The sequence below is a fragment of the Saccopteryx bilineata genome, chromosome 2 (genome assembly GCF_036850765.1).
Source record: "Saccopteryx bilineata isolate mSacBil1 chromosome 2, mSacBil1_pri_phased_curated, whole genome shotgun sequence".
Classification (NCBI taxonomy): Eukaryota; Metazoa; Chordata; class Mammalia; order Chiroptera; family Emballonuridae; genus Saccopteryx; species Saccopteryx bilineata.
In genome coordinates, this window is record NC_089491.1 from 374,978,550 (window position 1) to 374,995,488 (window position 16,939).

General features: G+C 46.6%; 1 protein-coding gene across 3 annotated transcripts in view; it reads left to right on the forward strand.

Annotated features, from left to right (window-relative positions):
* IKZF3 (IKAROS family zinc finger 3) overlaps window positions 1-9,079 on the forward strand; it is an 87,890-nt gene extending 78,811 nt beyond the window's left edge. For all 3 annotated transcript variants that reach the window (XM_066263722.1, XM_066263725.1, XM_066263723.1), the window contains one exon: window positions 7,463-9,079. In XM_066263722.1, the coding sequence (XP_066119819.1) occupies window positions 7,463-8,166 (704 nt within the window). In that variant the 3' untranslated portion in view covers window positions 8,167-9,079. The remainder of the gene's footprint in view (window positions 1-7,462) is intronic.
* Window positions 9,080-16,939: the final 7,860 nt, after the last annotated feature.

Here is a 16,939-nt window from a genome sequence, read left to right on the forward strand (position 1 = left end):
CAGATCCAGGGCTAGTAGGTGACAGACCAGGGCCAGAACCTAGGGCTGAAAAGTGCTACAGTCTAAGGGAGGTCACCCGGAGCAGTGCGTGTCACGTGTGCGACACGGGGACTTTGGCACAGCGACGAGTCTAGTCATTGAAAGCTGGGGGAAGGAAAGCTCTGAAGAAGAGCAGGCATTCTCCCTCAAGGGTGTGCTTTAATTTATTTTACTACTGAATTAAGTTTATGGGGGTGGCATTGGTTAATACCTTGGATGAGTCTCAAGTGTACAGTTGTGTGATACTTCCATCACCATATAGTTGGCTTCCTTTACCCTCTTCATCCTCCCCCCACGGTGTGTTTTCTTGAGAAAAGGAGTGTCTTTCGCTGGTGACTCCATCAGGACAGACAGCATCTGAACAGCACTTCACCATGTCTCACAGAGGATGAAGGCTTTTCTGGACAAAAAAAGAGACAAAAAAACTGTGGCCTCCAGCTCAGTTTTCCTGACCGCCACCCCCACGCTCTCTCTGTTCTCTCTCCTTCCTGCTTCCTGTTCTGTGGCTCCTCTCTGCTTTCCTCCTCCTGGAAGTGTTAGTCACTGTAGTCTCTGTAGTCTCGTTTAGATTGAGATCAGAGCCATAACCATCATCAGATATTCCGTTTACCCTACTTACTTGCCTTTTTTTTTTTTTTTTTTTTGGATACGTGCCTGCAGTAAGCGATTCTACACATGGGAAATTGTAGGAAGGCACAGCAAATACATTCAAGTGACTTAAAAAAAAAAAAAACTTAAACAGAAAGCAAATCTGAATATTTCACATTACCCATCATGATGATGGGAATATTGGAATTGTGTTATTTTTATAAAGTTCAAATCATCTCCCTCCCACCCCCTCAAAAGAAAACCTCTCAATCAGAATAAAATCCAAGCCACCCAGGCAGTCTGAGCCTTCCACACTCTGTCTCCAGTTCACCTTTTCTAATATTATTATTTCAGCCAACTACTTTAATTCCGCCACAATGTACTCCCACTTCTAGGTAATAACTTTTCCACTTCCATGGGAATTGTTCTTCCCATGCTCTCCGTCTGAAATGCTCCCCCACACACACACATCTACCCTTGAAGGTACAGGGGGTCTACATTCCCCGACTTTTCCTGAGCTCTCCCTCGGCTCTATCCCGCCCCCCCCCCCCACCGCACTGAAGACCAGTTTAACAGTCTGTTTTTTGTAACATATATGACCGTCTCCACCATCACTACCACCGCCTCAGATTATGAGGAGACTTTAAAGAAAAGAATTGATTGATATTTGTCCCATGTTACGTGCGACATATTTGAGAAATGATCTGTATTTTTCTCTTCTCACTCTTGGTTTCACCACATAGCGTTAAAGATATTGATTTGTAACAAAATTGTGTAAATGCAGCATCTCCTATTAGATTGCAAGCATGTTTGTGTTCCTCAGAGTGCCTAATACGGTGTGATGATGATAAGGATAATAATAATAGATCTATCACTTATTCAGTGCCTACATATGATGGGCACTCTGTTAAGCTCCTTACAGACATCACAACTCTTTGCATCACAGATGTGTCTCGAATGCATGGTGCTGGTCCATATGGAACAAAGCACGGTTGCTTTTCCCTGAAGTTACTGCCAGTGGTGGGATTGTGCAGCCGTGGGCAAGGCAGTAGCCACGAATCAGCACTTACTACTCAAACACATACTAGATGTATGGCCCTTGGGATGCATCCTGGTTCTCCATTTGCCAACCGAGCAAGCTGGGCCAGGTAATTGAGCTGTCTGTAGTTTCGGTTCTTCATCTGAGTACGAGATGAGAATTCATTTTAGGTCAAATGAGACACTATGCCAAGTACCTAGGACAGCACTGGGTATATAGTAGAGGCTCAATATATAGTAACTATTCTTTTTTTAAAATATTTTATTTATTGATTTTTAGAGAGAGGGGGGGGAGAGAGAGAGAGAGAGAGAGAGAAGGGGGAGGAGCAGGAAGCATCAACTCCCATATGTGCCTTGACCAGGCAAGCCCAAGGTTTCGAACCAGCAACCTCAATGTTCCAGGTAAACACTTTATCCCACTGTGCCACCACAGGTCAGGCAATAGTAACTATTCTTATTAGAATTACATATAAGACACAGCGCTAGGTACTGTGGAGTATAAAGACTGGAAATCAATAGATTAGGGTGGTGGATCTGGTCCCTCCACTCCAAAGACAGAGATCTGAATCCACACGCTCAGAAGAAGTCCATTTTAGCTCTAGGCTGTGATTCTGCACTTTGAAGTTGGCACTTAGAAGCCAACAACCATATGCCCTGGCCATATTGCAGGTATTTGCTCAGCTGGAGTTATCAAAGCCTAAATATTAGGAATCGGCACCTTTAAAAAAAAAATCACAGGTAGGAAATGGCGCAACCAGACAGTCTTGGTTTCTAAACTTAAGATTTGCTGTTGCCATTTGTATTTTCATTGGAAGAAAAACCTCTAACTCAGCCTGAAGCTGCTATCATTAGTCATTCAAAGGTGTGGTATGATTCTGACTAGAAGCTGGACTAGAGGCTCCGTGCAGGTTGGGAGCAGTTACACTGTTGTGGTTTGACTAACCTTTTTTATGAGTGTGTTACTAAAGAAACGTGAGCTGTTGGCTTTCCAATTACTGTAGATTACCCCTTCTGAGTTTCATACACATTGAGTCATCGAGTCTACAGGTGACTGATAATCATCTGCACGACTCAAGTTACGGTAACTCGGAGACGCGGGGGTCTGATGACTGCAGGGTGCGTGCACGTGAAGATCTGAGGCTCTCCCAGCTTCTTCACCGTGAACAATGGGCTGCGTTAACCACAGAACTCACTCACCTACTTCCACTCATCCAGGCCTTCGTTTTCCTCTTCATGTTTTGCCTCTTACAACTTCAGCACTCAGCTGTTTTCTGACAGGTGCTGCAGGTGGTACCGGCTGTGAAACTGTAGGCCTGCTTAAGTAAAGCCAACTCCTGGGAGAAAGGAGAAAAGCAGAGTTTGTGTGGTCCCTGTCTCACCCTGGGAATTTCCTCGGGCCTCTCTGTTGGGTGAAAAGGTGACAAAGACTCTCAGGGACCCCTGGTATTTGAGGAGCTGAGTAGAGCTGGCCACTCTGGAAAATCCTCGGTAACCCTGAAAAAGCCAGGCAACCGAAGTTCATTGTTTCTGGGTCACTCTCAGGGGAATGAGCATTTGTGACCTTAGCTGGCTTTCTTGTTCTCAGTCTCATTCTTCCAAACAGCCTTGATCAAAGATACATCCAATCTGGAAGCTGAAAATGAGAAAAAAAGAACCCACTGATCAGTTTGGCAAAGGTCTGCTTTTCTGTTGCTTTTTTTTTGTCTTTATTTTTTTCTATTTTTTTAATCTTTTATTTTTATTGAATCCAGAGAGAGGAAGGGGGGCAAGGGGGAGACAGAAGCATCAATCTGTTTCTGTATGTGCCCCGGCCAAGGACCGAACCAGCCACCTCTGCATTGCAGGACAATGCTCCAGCCAAGCGAGCCATCCAGCCAGGGCTCTGTTGCTTTTTATTGAGTTGCCAAGGCAGGGTGTTTTTCTTTGCATATTTATTTCTCTCAGCTATTTGTTTAGACATTAGCAGGTTGGCTTGGAGGTAGTGGGGATGCAGGACAAATCCGCTTGATTATATTCAATATTTTAACTGGTCTTTCTGGCTCCAGTTTCTCCTTGTCCTGGTTCATCTTACATGTTGCTGTTACATTAATATCCTGAAAATAACATTTTGACCACAAGGGCGTAGCGGTTTGCTGTTTGTTCAAACCCAAACCTTATGGTTGGCCATTCAGAATGCCCATCGTGTGGTCTCACCCTGTGTTATCTTCTTTCAGTATCTCCCAAAATGCGGGATGCCAAGTGCTAGGAGGCCCACAGGGCATTTAAAAACCTTGGTCCAAGTGGCCAGAGAATTGTTTTCTTTTTAGTTCTCTTTCAATCTCCCTGATTATATCAAGGAGAGAAATTTAAACTTATGTTGATGCTAGTTGTTTAACACCCATCTCACACTTGGTAATCTCTGTTTTGAACAAAGAGAGGGGAGATCTTTATTCTTTTTAAATTAATTTTAATTTATTGTGTTAACATGGATTCAAGCGTCCCAGTAAATATAACACCCTCCCCCGTGTCCCTATTTAGACCCCTTTTGCCCCCTCCCCCTAACTCCCTCCCCCCTTCCCTCTGGGATTTGCTGTCCTGTTATCTGTATCTCTGTGTCATGTATATATATATATAATGTCACTAATCCCTTCCCCTTCTCTGAGCCCATCCCCTCACCCCCCTTCCCCCTGACAGCTGTCTCTCTGCTTCCCTGTGACCCCGCCTCTGCCAGAGGGGGGGTCCTTTTCTCAAGCACTCACAGTGATGTCTGATCAACATGGAATCGATGGTCCTGTTTATCGTCTCTAGTTTTCGTAGTTCCCTTCTATTCGTGGTGAGTGATTCTGGTTTTCTGTGTGTGTTAGTGATATAGTTACCTTAAAAAGATTTTTTAAATTGGGCCTGACCTGTTGTGGCGCAGTGGATAAAGCATCAACCTGGAAACGCTGAGGTTGCTGGTTTGAATCCCTGGGCTTGCTCGGTCAAGGGATTCATATAGGAAGCAACTACTATGAGTAAATGCTTCCCACTTCTCCCCCTTCTTTCTCACTCTCCCTCACTTGTTCTCTCTCCCCGCTCTCCAAAAACCAATTTAAAAAAATATTTTTTTAAAGTGTTTTAAAATTGAATTTATGAGGGTGACACTGGTTAACAAAATCATACAGGTTTCATGTGCACAAGTGTACTACACGTCTCCTGTACACTGTATTGTGTGTTCACCCCAAGTCAAGTCTCCGTTCATCACCATCTATCCTCCCATGCCCTCCTCAAGCTACCCCTACCCCTGGGCACCCACCAGAGAGATTCAAACAAAACAAAAACTCCTGGCCCTGGCTGGTTGGCTCAGCGGTAGAGCGTCGGCCTGGCGTGCGGAGGACCCGGGTTCGATTCCCGGCCAGGGCACACAGGAGAAGCGCCCATCTGCTTCTCCACCCCTCCGCCGCGCTTTCCTCTCTGTCTCTCTCTTCCCCTCACGCAGCCGAGGCTCCATTGGAGCAAGGATGGCCCAGGCGCTGGGCATGGCTCTGTGGCCTCTGCCTCAGGCGCTAGAGTGGCTCTGGTCGCGACATGGCGACGCCCAGGATGGGCAGAGCATCGCCCCCTGGTGGGCAGAACGTCGCCCCTGGAGGGCGTGCCGGGTGGATCCCGGTCGGGCGCATGCGGGAGTCTGTCTGACTGTCTCTCCCTGTTTCCAGCTTCAGAGAAATGAAAAAAAAAACAAACAACAAAAAAAACCCTGACATTTACAAAGTGCTTTGTATGTGCTACGCACTATTCTAAGGGCTTACCAGTGACCCTGTGAGGTAGGTACAATCATTATCCCAGTTTCACAGGAGGACTCGAGCCATAGACTGGTTAAGTAACTTGCCCAAGGTCAGGCAACTAGTAACTGATGAGCCGTGCATCAGATCCAGCCTGTGTGACTCTGGAGCTCAGGCTGTCACCAGCACACGGCCGTGGTGGCAGAAAGCTGCAGACTGTGAAGGAATGACAGAAGTTTGGGGAATACTTTCTTGGTAGCTGTAGCCAGATTCCCTTCCTCTTCCCTCTGGGCCCCCTTCCCTGCCTTCACTCACACTCCTCTCCCCAGGAGGACGTCCCGTCTACCTCTCTGAACATCTCAATCCTTCCATTTCAAGACTCTTCACAAAATTGAAGTTTTCCAAGGATGACTTCCCTTCCCCATGTATACCTGAAAGTTTTGCATTCCCTTGACACTTAAGTAAACAATGTGTACCAAATCAGCTTGCCCTTGCCTTATATAATTCCTTTTATAGAAGACATATTCCTCTCCTGTTAAAATGCCCCAACATGGCATTTAGAGCAAGATCAAGGCCTCCACAGGGCGCCCCCTCCCAGCCTGCGGGGTTTGTTTCCTCCAGCTCCACATCTGCAGGCCTTACTTATCTCCCAAGAGGCTGGGCAGACCTGAAGAAAAGGAACTGGTTCTTCCGACCCTTCTTTTTTTTCCTTATGTTTTTTTCATCACTGAACCCTTTGCTGTATGGTGGTGACAAATTTTGGAGCCACAACATGCCTAGGAAATGTTACAGTAGGGAGACATCTCTCCAGAATCTGACATCTACAGAACAAGAAAGCATCAGCAGTAAGCGTAGGCCCACTTCCAGCTCCTGACACGTCTTCCCCACTTTCTCTTCCTTCCACCAGCCACTTGCCACTGAGCACGTCTCCCTTTGCTGCAGACCCCGCTCCTGCCTTCCCTGTGGCCGGAGAGCCCCTGTTTTCTAACACACAACACCCACACCTTCTGAAGGTGGCTAAACTCTGTTTTCAAAATTTCTCAGCAGTTTGACATGAGAAGTAGGAGAGGGTGACCACAAATAAATTTTTCAGTTAAGGGTGAGATAGGTCCTAATGATCACATCTGTATCAATGATACATTGGGTTTTTTTCCCCCAAGCAAAAGAATCACACGCTTGATGAAAGGGGCAAAGATCATGATCTTTCGTCAAGAAAGCTTTTCTAAAACCTTCTGCATTTGAAGCTCATTTACTTCCATCTCAGGCCGGCCGGCGACTGATGTGTTTGGGGAGCGGCCTGTGCAGGGAATGGAGAGTTTCTGTGGCTATTTTTTCTACCCTTGTAGCTATTTTAAAAGCAGCAGGCCAGTCACAGATCATCCCCACTTTGGGCAATATTTCTGTTCCCCTGGCTCCCTGCTGTTACCAGCAGAAAATAACAAGCAAAGTAAGGGTCAGGGAATTGGCCTGACCTGTGGTGAGGCAGTGGATAAAGAGTAGACCTGGAACGCTGAGGTTGCTGGTTCAAGACCCTGGGCTTGCCCGGTCAAGGCACATATGGGAAGCAACTACCACGAGTTGATGCTTCCCACTTCTCCTTTCTCTCTCTTTTTCTCTCTCTCACCTCTATCTAAAAAGTTAAAAAAAAAAGAAGTCAGGGAATTGTGTCCTAATAGTTTGCGCACAGAAGTGCAGATGCTCCCACGCCCCTGCACGGGGAGCCCCCTAAACCCTGCCCTCGTGTTCTCTTGCTTTGTTTCCTCCAGAGTTTCCCCTCTGACCTGGGCAGTGGAAACAGCTCACACTGTAGTGTCAACTTAATGACATCTCTGACTCCCCCCCTCTGCCTGCCTAATTTATTCTGACTGCCCACAGGTGTGCAGTCAGCCACCGTCCCCTTAGACCTCAGCACCGTGTGGAACCCTTCAGCCTGGGCTAGGTGTTCCTGTGCCAGCCTCACGTCTTTTCTCACTTGTCAAGGACTCTGGACAATAATTTTACAAATGCTCTGCCTTTGTATTTTCCCCTTTTGTAACCCACTCTTTCACCTGTCCTAGGTGAGAAGCGCCACTGCTTTGACATCAGCTACAACCCCAGCTATATGTACGAGAAGGAGAGTGAGATCATACAAAGCCGCATGATGGACCAAGCCATCAATAATGCCATCAGCTATCTGGGTGCCGAGGCGCTGCGCCCCCTCGTCCAGACACCGCCTGCCCCCACCTCAGAGATGGTTCCAGTTATCAGCAGCATGTATCCCATAGCCCTCACCCGTGCCGAGATGCCAAATGGGGCCCCCCAGGACCTGGAAAAGAAGAATGTCCACCTGTCAGAGAAGAGCCTGCCTTCTGAAAGAGGCCTCTCCCCCAACAATAGTGGCCACGACTCCACGGACACTGACAGCAACCATGAAGAACGCCAGAATCACATCTACCAGCAAAATCACATGGTCCCTCCTCGGGTCCGCAATGGGATGCCGCTTCTGAAGGAGGTCCCCCGTGCTTATGAACTCCTCAAGCCCCCACCCATCTGCCCACGAGACTCCATCAAAGTGATCAACAAAGAAGGGGAGGTGATAGATGTGTACCGGTGTGACCACTGTCGAGTCCTCTTCCTGGATTATGTGATGTTCACTATTCACATGGGCTGCCACGGCTTTCGTGATCCTTTTGAGTGTAACATGTGTGGGTATCGAAGCCACGATCGGTATGAGTTCTCCTCTCACATAGCCAGAGGAGAACACAGAGCCATGCTGAAGTGAACATCTGGTCCCGGAGATGGTGGCCCCTGAGCATTCAGCCTCGTTTTTAAAAATGGATACCCCAGCCGCACAAACCATTCTCAAAATTAACTCCATTCCAGACTCCTTTCTATTCTGCTTTTAGCATCCGGAGGGTCCGGTTCACACAGGCAGCAGAGATACAACGTCTCCATTCGGAAGTTGTTTGCAGATAATATCTGTGCTACTACTTTTGTGAAACTTTTGTTTTCCCACCAGGGACTTGAATTTTATGAAGCCACTTAAAGAGTGCACTTTCCCTTTCCACTGAAGACTGTTTCCCAGGCTGAGCGGAAACACCAGTGATGTCTGCGGGAACACAACAGAGCATTCCACTGCAAAGCAGAGCAGCGAGGAGCGGAGCACAACTGCCTAGGCAGATGGGCCAGGCCCCAAGGCTGCCCCAGGGCCCTGCTGGTCCTGCTGTGTCACAATTGAGCTGTCTTGCACTGAATAAAGTTTCCCTCTTCACTTATACAAAAAACAAAAAAGGCCAATGAAGTATTTGGTCATTATCTTTTGCATGAATAGAACAGTCATTCCTTGGAGTTTGTTGCCAGTCAGAAGAATCCCCCCATTGTGCGTCATGAGACACTCTTTCTGAGATGTGCCAGCCGTACATGCAAAAGCCTTTCTGGTCAGGAGCCCAGATCCACCCAGAAGATCTAACCAACTGACCTTGCTGGGAAGCCTGGTCCTTCTGCACTTAACACAATGCTGAAAGGTTAGGCTCTAATCTCCATCCCAATGACAGGTTAATGGTAAGAAAAAGGCCAGCCATAAAATATATCTTTTATCAAGATCAACTGAAGATCCAGTCTTGGGGCATCAGATCCATCGCTTACCACATAAGCAAAAATAAAAATAAAAAGGAAAAAAAGAAAAAGAAAAAAAAGTCATCTGGTAATACTTCTGCTTCTACTCTGCTCTCCTGTCTCTAATTAAAAAAAAAAACTACTTTGGGTTAAACTACTTATCTATAAGAGAAATTCTATGCCAGAAGAACCAGTGGTTTTAAATACAGACTGTCATCGAAACTTCAGGAAGTTGTCCACTGTTGGCCAACAGCATCCATTTCCTGTGATCAAGACTGGCAGAGTTGGGCTCTGAGGAGGAAGATGGTTTAGCAGCACCACCAGAGGAGGGGAAAACAACAACCCCACCTACCTGAAGTTCTTGGTCTCCTTCATGGAGTATCAGTGTACAGTACCAAAGTAAACTTGCCAGCAATTAAAAAAAAGAAAGAAAGAATCCAAAATATATGACTTAGCCTCCCCCTCTCCCCAGAAGAGGATTCAGGGATAGATGCCATGAGTGTTGCTTAGCTCCGAGCTGAGCTTCACGATGGGACGAGGAGGGGCACCTTTGCTGGCAGGCTCTTCTTCATTGGGCAGGTTGGGTGGTCTCCTCCCTATTTCAAATGGAGCTGCTGTATGCCACAAAGATTCCTGAAAGCCTCATCTGGGTTCTGCAGATGGCTCTGCTCATCTTTATCCTTCATTATGGGAGGCATGCTATCAAGGAAAAGCTCAGTGACCATTGTAAAATTAGCACTGGAAGCAGGGTCACATCATCTATTTGCTAATTCCACATTTGCCCCCAATTAGCTGTATGACTTTGGGCAAATCACTTATCTATGAAAACTAAGGTTCCTGGGCCATTGAGTGAGAGCTGGATTTTGACATTCTCTAAGGTCCTTTCCAGTGTTAAATTGGTGTGATTATGCAGTAAGCAGTTACTTTTTAAAGCTCATAATGTATGGGTATTAAATATCCATGAATGTTTAAAAAAGGAAGCATTTATGCAGCATTAAGTATTAAGCAGAAGGGTCTACATATGAATATCTGTTTCACATATCTTTGGTGTGAAAATAGTAGTGTTGTTAAGTTTTTCCTTTAACCACCGAGTTGTGAATGTGAAGAGGATGGTGGAGAGGAACAAAAAACAGGAAGGTATTTTGATCTTCCCCAAAGTGTACACACAAACTAGCACCTGCAGCTGCTTGCCAAAGCCTGCCTCTCTCTCTCTCTCTCTCTCTCTTTCTCTCTCTCTCTCTCTCTCCTTTTTAAGAGCTTGTATTAGGAAAAATAAATTTTGCTTTTAGGGACTTCATGGAGCCTATTTTCAAATTAAGAGTCAGCTTCATGAACATTTCTTCCAGAGCCAAGAACCTCAGATTCCTGGTAGATTAGCATTGTATGTATCTGCCTTGATATTTTGAAAGGGTTTATGCACTAAGCTCAAACTCGTTTATGTAATTAAAATGTTCCACCTCAGACTGCACAAATGGCTTATCTCTCTTTGTAGCATGGTGTCTGTCTCAGGGAAAATGATTTTGTGAAATTCCATGGCAACAGTCCCAACATGTTGGAGATTTCAGCTAAAAGATTAGATGTATTTCGATGTGTAGTCTCCGCTACACCACTGTGTTTCCATAATCCTAGACTCCAAGCTGTGCCAGGATGCTTCTACCCACTGTGAATGAGGAGCTACTTACTACCCAGGGTGAGGCAAAAGTAGGGTTACAGTTGTTTGAGTGGAAAATAATACAGTAATTAATAAAACAATAATACAAGAATACACTCTGTGTTTTGCATACTCATAACTGTAAACCCACTTTGGCTCCACCCCGCATTCTTGAACTATAACGCATCCTGTTGTCTCTTCAGGGGACAAAAGAAAGAGACTTTGGAAGCAAGGATTAGTAGAAGAGAAAGCGAGGGAAAGCGTACCTTTCCACCAGAGTAGTGGGAAGGTCTTTACCGAAGACACCAACTTTTGCACCTTAAGGGAGTGAAAGTAAGGCCCACCCCACCCACCTGGGGATGCTTTTTGTCAATATGACCCTCATTTTCCCTGTGACGAATGGGTTTTCTGAATGATTTCCAAAGGCTGCACTTTCTTTGTAGCATTCTGAGTCTAAATGGGGGCACATCCGGTCCAGAGAAAATTCATATGTGGAAACTCCACAGTCTTAAATCTTGAAGTTGAGCCAGGTGTGCACAGTGGTTACCACCACACAGGTAAACACTGCCTTCTCTAGGCACTCCTTACGCTGACTAGTGACCCCCACTGTCCCTCTGCTGGGGCTGGGGGAGTGGGGGAAGGAAGATGCTAAGAGACAAGGGTGGGGTCTGGGCTCACGCCTGACCCTACTGAGCAGGGAAGTCCTATAGCAACTTCAGGCAGCATGTTTGCCTTCTCAACCAGAATCCCCCAGGATACGAGCCTCGTAGGTCTCTCTGCCTCATTTCCCACCAACCCTCCTATCAGACAGGTCCACCAACACATCCCCAGGAGGCCACAATGTGAGAAACAACCAATCCCATGACACGTTTCCTTGCAGCCAAGGTGACAGAATTGGGGTGAGGGTGGGAAAGGAAAGAAGCGGCTCCCCACGTGTTCTCTTCACTGCTTGACGTACAACACAGGGGTGTCCTGCAGGCAGAGGACTAAGTAGAAGGGTGTCCCCCAATACCTTCCACCACCATCATCAGGGGGGAAAAGAGATATTAATAAACCTACCAGTTCTTAGAGTCCTGAAGTCACTCTTCCAAAAAGGTACTTGCCTTGGTACAGCTAAGCTAGTTAATCTTATGCTTTGTTACTCCTGAGCTATTCCTGACTCAGCTTATGACTTTGTCAGTGACAAAATGTCTCACCTTTTGAATGCAGCGCTTGCCATTTTGCTGGGAGGTCCATGCTCACTATGGCCCAGATAGAAAATGACCTCAGATTTCTTTTGCAAGGAAAAAATTTTCAGAGCACAGAATTTTACTCAGTTGAAACACTGTATTATTAACAAAGCTTGCATTAGCATGAAGATTTTCCAAATAGTCTCTGTATCACTATTCTTCTTCTCTTCTGCTAAATGTTCCTGTATGTGTCTTGACCAAGGATCAAGCCCGCAACCTTTGTACATGGGGACAATGCTCTAACCATCCAAGCCATCTGGCCAGGGCTGAAGCCCTAACTTTTAAAGTGTATCTCATTGGGATTAGTTATCTTGATCTCTAGTGGAGATATGGAGACTCAGGGACACTTAAGATTTGAACCCTCAGACATGTCTAAGGTCTTTCACAAGGACTTGAAATTAATACTTGTAAACTCAAGAAGAGTAAAAAAGTGGAGTGATGAAAAGTTTGTCCTAGAACATAGCATCAGGCTGTGCAGAAAATGAGAGGCATACAGTGATATCTCTCTTTTTAAATTTTTAGTGAATTTATTGGGATGACATTGGCTAATAAAATTGTATAAGTTTTAAGTATACAATTCTATAATGCTTTATCTATATATTGTATTGTGGTTCACACCCAAAGTCAAGGCTCTTTGTCTCCTTCTGTCACCATTTTTACCCCCTTTACCTTCCTTTACTCCCCCCTTTCCCTCTGGTGATCACCATACTGTGGTCTGTGCCTATGATACAGTGGTATCTCTTACCTTTTAACCAGTGGGATTGATTTTTATGCTCAGATGGTAAATATAGTTCAGAGACTCTCAATAGGCAGAGTTTAGAAAAGCAGAATGATTGGGGATCTAAGTGCCTATAAAGAGGACAACTGTGACCTGAAACCAAAGGCTAGACCTGGGCCACCCTAGGAAAAGGGTTCTGTTCTCTAAGGCTAAAGGACTAAATGGTCTGAGAATGATCAGTGAACCCAGTGGCGAGGACTGTTGCTTCTGGACTCGGAAAAGAGGTATAGGCTTTAAACTTGCATGAGCTCATAACACAAGACTGTATGTCTGTTTACCCATGCTGAATATAGTCTGTATCCTACATCTCATCAATCTGATAAACAAGTCTGGCCAGATAGCTCAGTGGTTAGAGTGTTGCCCCTATATGCAGAAGTTCGATCCCCGCTCAGGGCAAATACAGGAACAGCTTGATGTTTCTCTCTCCCTCCCTCCCTCTCTAAAATCAATAAATAAAAATTTTAAAAATAATATATATAGTGCAGAAATTCAGGTAGATAATACAATACAATAAAGTACATTGATACCTTAAAGAATACTTTTTTTAAAATGATAAATAAACCTTTGTACATGGAAGAAACTGAATGCAAGTTTCCTCTATTGTAATAGTGAAATGTCTTATATGCTAATATTGAGTTGTTATTTGAAACTGGAATGTTAATATTTTGATTAAAAAACATAAGGTCCTAACAATATCTACCTCCCAAGGATGTTGTGAGGTTTTATGTAGTTTTGTGTATGGGTAATGTTAATTTTTTTTTTTGAGGTGTGGGGAGATTATGTTGAATGGTTGCATGTTTTTCACTTTATGTACCATATCTGGACTTAAAGACATTGGAAGTATTCAGAGACCGTGCTAGGACCATACTAATAGTTCGGTTGCCAGTAGAGGCAACTGGTCTCTAACACACAGTTTCCTTCATGTTGTTTTAATGCGTGAGAGTAAAGAACATGTTGAACCGATGTGAGTTAACCACATGCTACAGGCACTTCACAGCACTGCAGCCAGGGAAGTAGAATAGCTTTCCTCCCTCACTGTCCTGTGAGCCCATTAATTCCCCAAGCAACTTAGAGTTTCTCCAAATGGGCCTCACTGGGCATCTCCCCACTGACCCACTCTAGAAGGCCTGGAGAGCCGTCCCATAATGCCAGAACCTTCTCTCAAGCCCATGCTGGGCATCTGTGGGGACTAGGTCATATTCTGAATGGGAGTGCAGCTTTGCTTCTTCCTCGCCCATAAAGACTGAGAACACTTGAACACGTTAGGAAAATGGGGCAACCCTGAAAATGACTGATCCCATTGCCAGTGACTCATTTTTACAAGGACTCTTCCAGGTCAGTAGACAAAGCCCTTTCTGGGGGGCCTGCTTCTGTGGGTTCACAGAAACCAAATTACTGTGGGTTGCAAAGAATTAGCAGGTCATTTGAAAAGCAGACATCTCTCTACCCAGACTGTGGTTTTATATGCTCAGGTTCTCAGTCTGTGAGCTTTGGTGAGGGATCATATTGGCTGCTGGAAAAACCATAGTTTATTTTTAATTTCTGGTTGCCAAAGCCACCACATATGTGGTCTGTGGATGACCCTTGTCTGCAGAATGACAGGGGAGGGAGGGGACGTGGTTTGGGGTTCAGGGTGGCCTCTCCCCCAGGAGAGCAGGAGGGAGACCTTGCCCGGTGGTTTTGACACAGCTGGGGCTCCCAGTGTTCTCATCTGCATTTCTCAGAAATGCCCTCCTTGCCCAGCGGTGACCTGCCCTCTTGACTCTTCTTGAGTTTTGCCTGCAATCCAGCCCTTCGGAGCTCTCCCGAAAGGGTGTTGAGAGTCAGCTTCTGAAATGTAGCAATGCTAACCTAACCTCGCCAGAACCAATATGAGTGCGTCTTTGCGTCAAAAACAGTCCTGCTGATTGATGGTTTTCAAGTTTTCTTTACCATGTTTGATTTTTTACGCTGAAAAATTAAAAAAAAAATAACGGTGTGTTTAAAATGAATCATTGTGCATGCCTCTCATTTGTAGTTGCCGCTGTCAGAAAATGGAAGGGTTTAATTCTGCTTCTAGGAGTATTTCCTCATTTAACCCCTCTGGCGAATGCTTCAAGTCCAAGTACCAAGATGAACAGAATTATCACCAAAATACAGCATCTCACCAGATGCCTTGCTGCGCCTGTCGTTGCTATCCTGCTGCTAGCCCGTGTCCCCATTGTAAGGTTCCGGTTCCACACTGGTCCTTAGTTCAGTAAGGAGCCCTGGGCCTGACGGGATCCATATACATTGAGCACAGTGGCCCCAATTAATTCTACAAGACTTCTCTGCCCTCCCTCCTAGCAGGGATTCTTCCTGAAAGATAGGCAAGTCCTGACTTTTCCATCTCTGGGGTCTCAGTAACATCCATGTTGGAAAACTCAAGTGGCAGTTGCTGAACCATATTTAAATATAGTCTTTAGACACCTTGGAGGCCCACACGGGAGGTGTTGGGAAAACTCCTAGGAGAACGGCATAGGGATTGTACAGTTTTCTTCCTGTCTTAATTTCTTCTGTTGTCTCTTAGAAAATACCAGGAGAGTCTGAGAGGTGGTCTGGCCTTCTGCTCAGCCTCATGCAAAACACCTTTCCTTAGCCCTCCTCTGTGGCAAGGGCAGCAGGAAGACACTTCTAAGGTTCCGGATTAGCGAATGTGTGGCCCGGCTGGCGGCAGCTTTCGCCGGCTCTACCTTCAGCACCACCAGACTGTTCTGATGATCTCCAGCAGGTTTTCCAGTCTCACCACGAAGGGCAGGGAGAGAGGACAGGCATTGCAGCCTGTCTCTGTACTGTAACATCAAATACATTCAAAATGGCCTCAGAGTAGCTGATTTTCAGCCTCGGAGAGAATAGTAGGTGGCTGTCTCCATCCCCGCTCCCTTCTCAAAGCAGAAGCCGCTCAGGGAGAAAAGCGAGACAGGGACACTCGACACTTGGATCCTTTTGCCAGTGAGCAGTGGAGAGGGAGATCCACAGCTGGCTGGTGTTGGGGCTGAACGGACCCTCAGCCTAAGGACAGTCTCCTTTCCTAATTCTTGGGAACTGATCTGATGCTTTAGAGAGTAGAGGGCCTGGCAGTGGAGGCCACCCCACACCTGCACCCTCCTCCACCACCACTGCTCCACACAACCAGGCCATCCACACAGGCTGTGGCGGCCAAACCCCCACCTGCAGGCAACTGCCACCCAAGGGCAGGTGGAGAGATAAGGACTTGTCTGCCTTCCCTGCCTCCCACCTCCCAGCGTTCAGAGTTTGAGGAAGAGCAGAGGCCAGAGCACTGGAAGGGCCCTGAAGGCCGAGCGATACTGGAGGACTGCTCAGGGCCCAGGACACAGGCTCTGGCTGCAGAGCATTCCTGGGTCAAACAGTTGTTTGCATAAAAGCCAAAAGCCACTGCACCTGGGGTGGGGAGGCCCTCTGGGGAGGTACTCCCTGGCTTGGGGGAGAGGGGGGAAGGAAGGTGTCATGGAAAGTCCCTGAAGGACACGGGGTGTTGAATTTGCTGCGGTTTTGTTTTTAACTCTGTCTTGACCTGTGAAGTAGGCAGTTGCTTCTCTTCCCCCCAAATAACAGGCCTTCCCCCAGAATAGCATGAACATACCCAAGGAAAGAGCACTGCAGTGGAAAGAATGGAGGTTAGAGGGCCTGTGGGTGATGCAAACTGCCCCCCTTTCCCAGGACTGAGGGGGCAGGAAGCCCCAGAACAGCCTTTTCCCATCACCCCCCGCCCCGCTCAGCTCTCTGGTCCCCTCACCCAGAAGAGCTACCTAGTCACATAAACCACAGCCCTGGGGGTGGCTGGTGGATGGGAACTAGGGGGGCAGATGCCACCTCCTCCCCCAGGCTCATCCTTCCATCTTCAATTCCCATGCCACCCCCACTGGAATTACATTCTCAGCACCTCCACCACCTTCTCACGCACAGACCCTAACTGCCCTCCCTAGTCGTGTGAGTTGGGGGAAAGCAGGCCCAGTGGTAACTCCAGAAAAGTTCTGAAATCTCAATAAAACAAAGTGGTGCAGACTCCAGCTGGGTATTAGGAATCCTGGTCCCTGCCCCAAGCCTGCCACTCTCTGGGTGGCCCTTGAGCACTTTGCTTTCCCTCTTTGGGCCTCAATTTTTCCCTGGAGACGGATCTCCGAACTTCCTTCCAGCTGGGATTCGGCCTGGTCTCAACCCCATTGCTCCAGCCAGGCTTTTCCTCTAACTCCGGAAACAGGAATAGCAGGGAAGGTCCCGTTCCCCCTACCTTTTCTCCCCA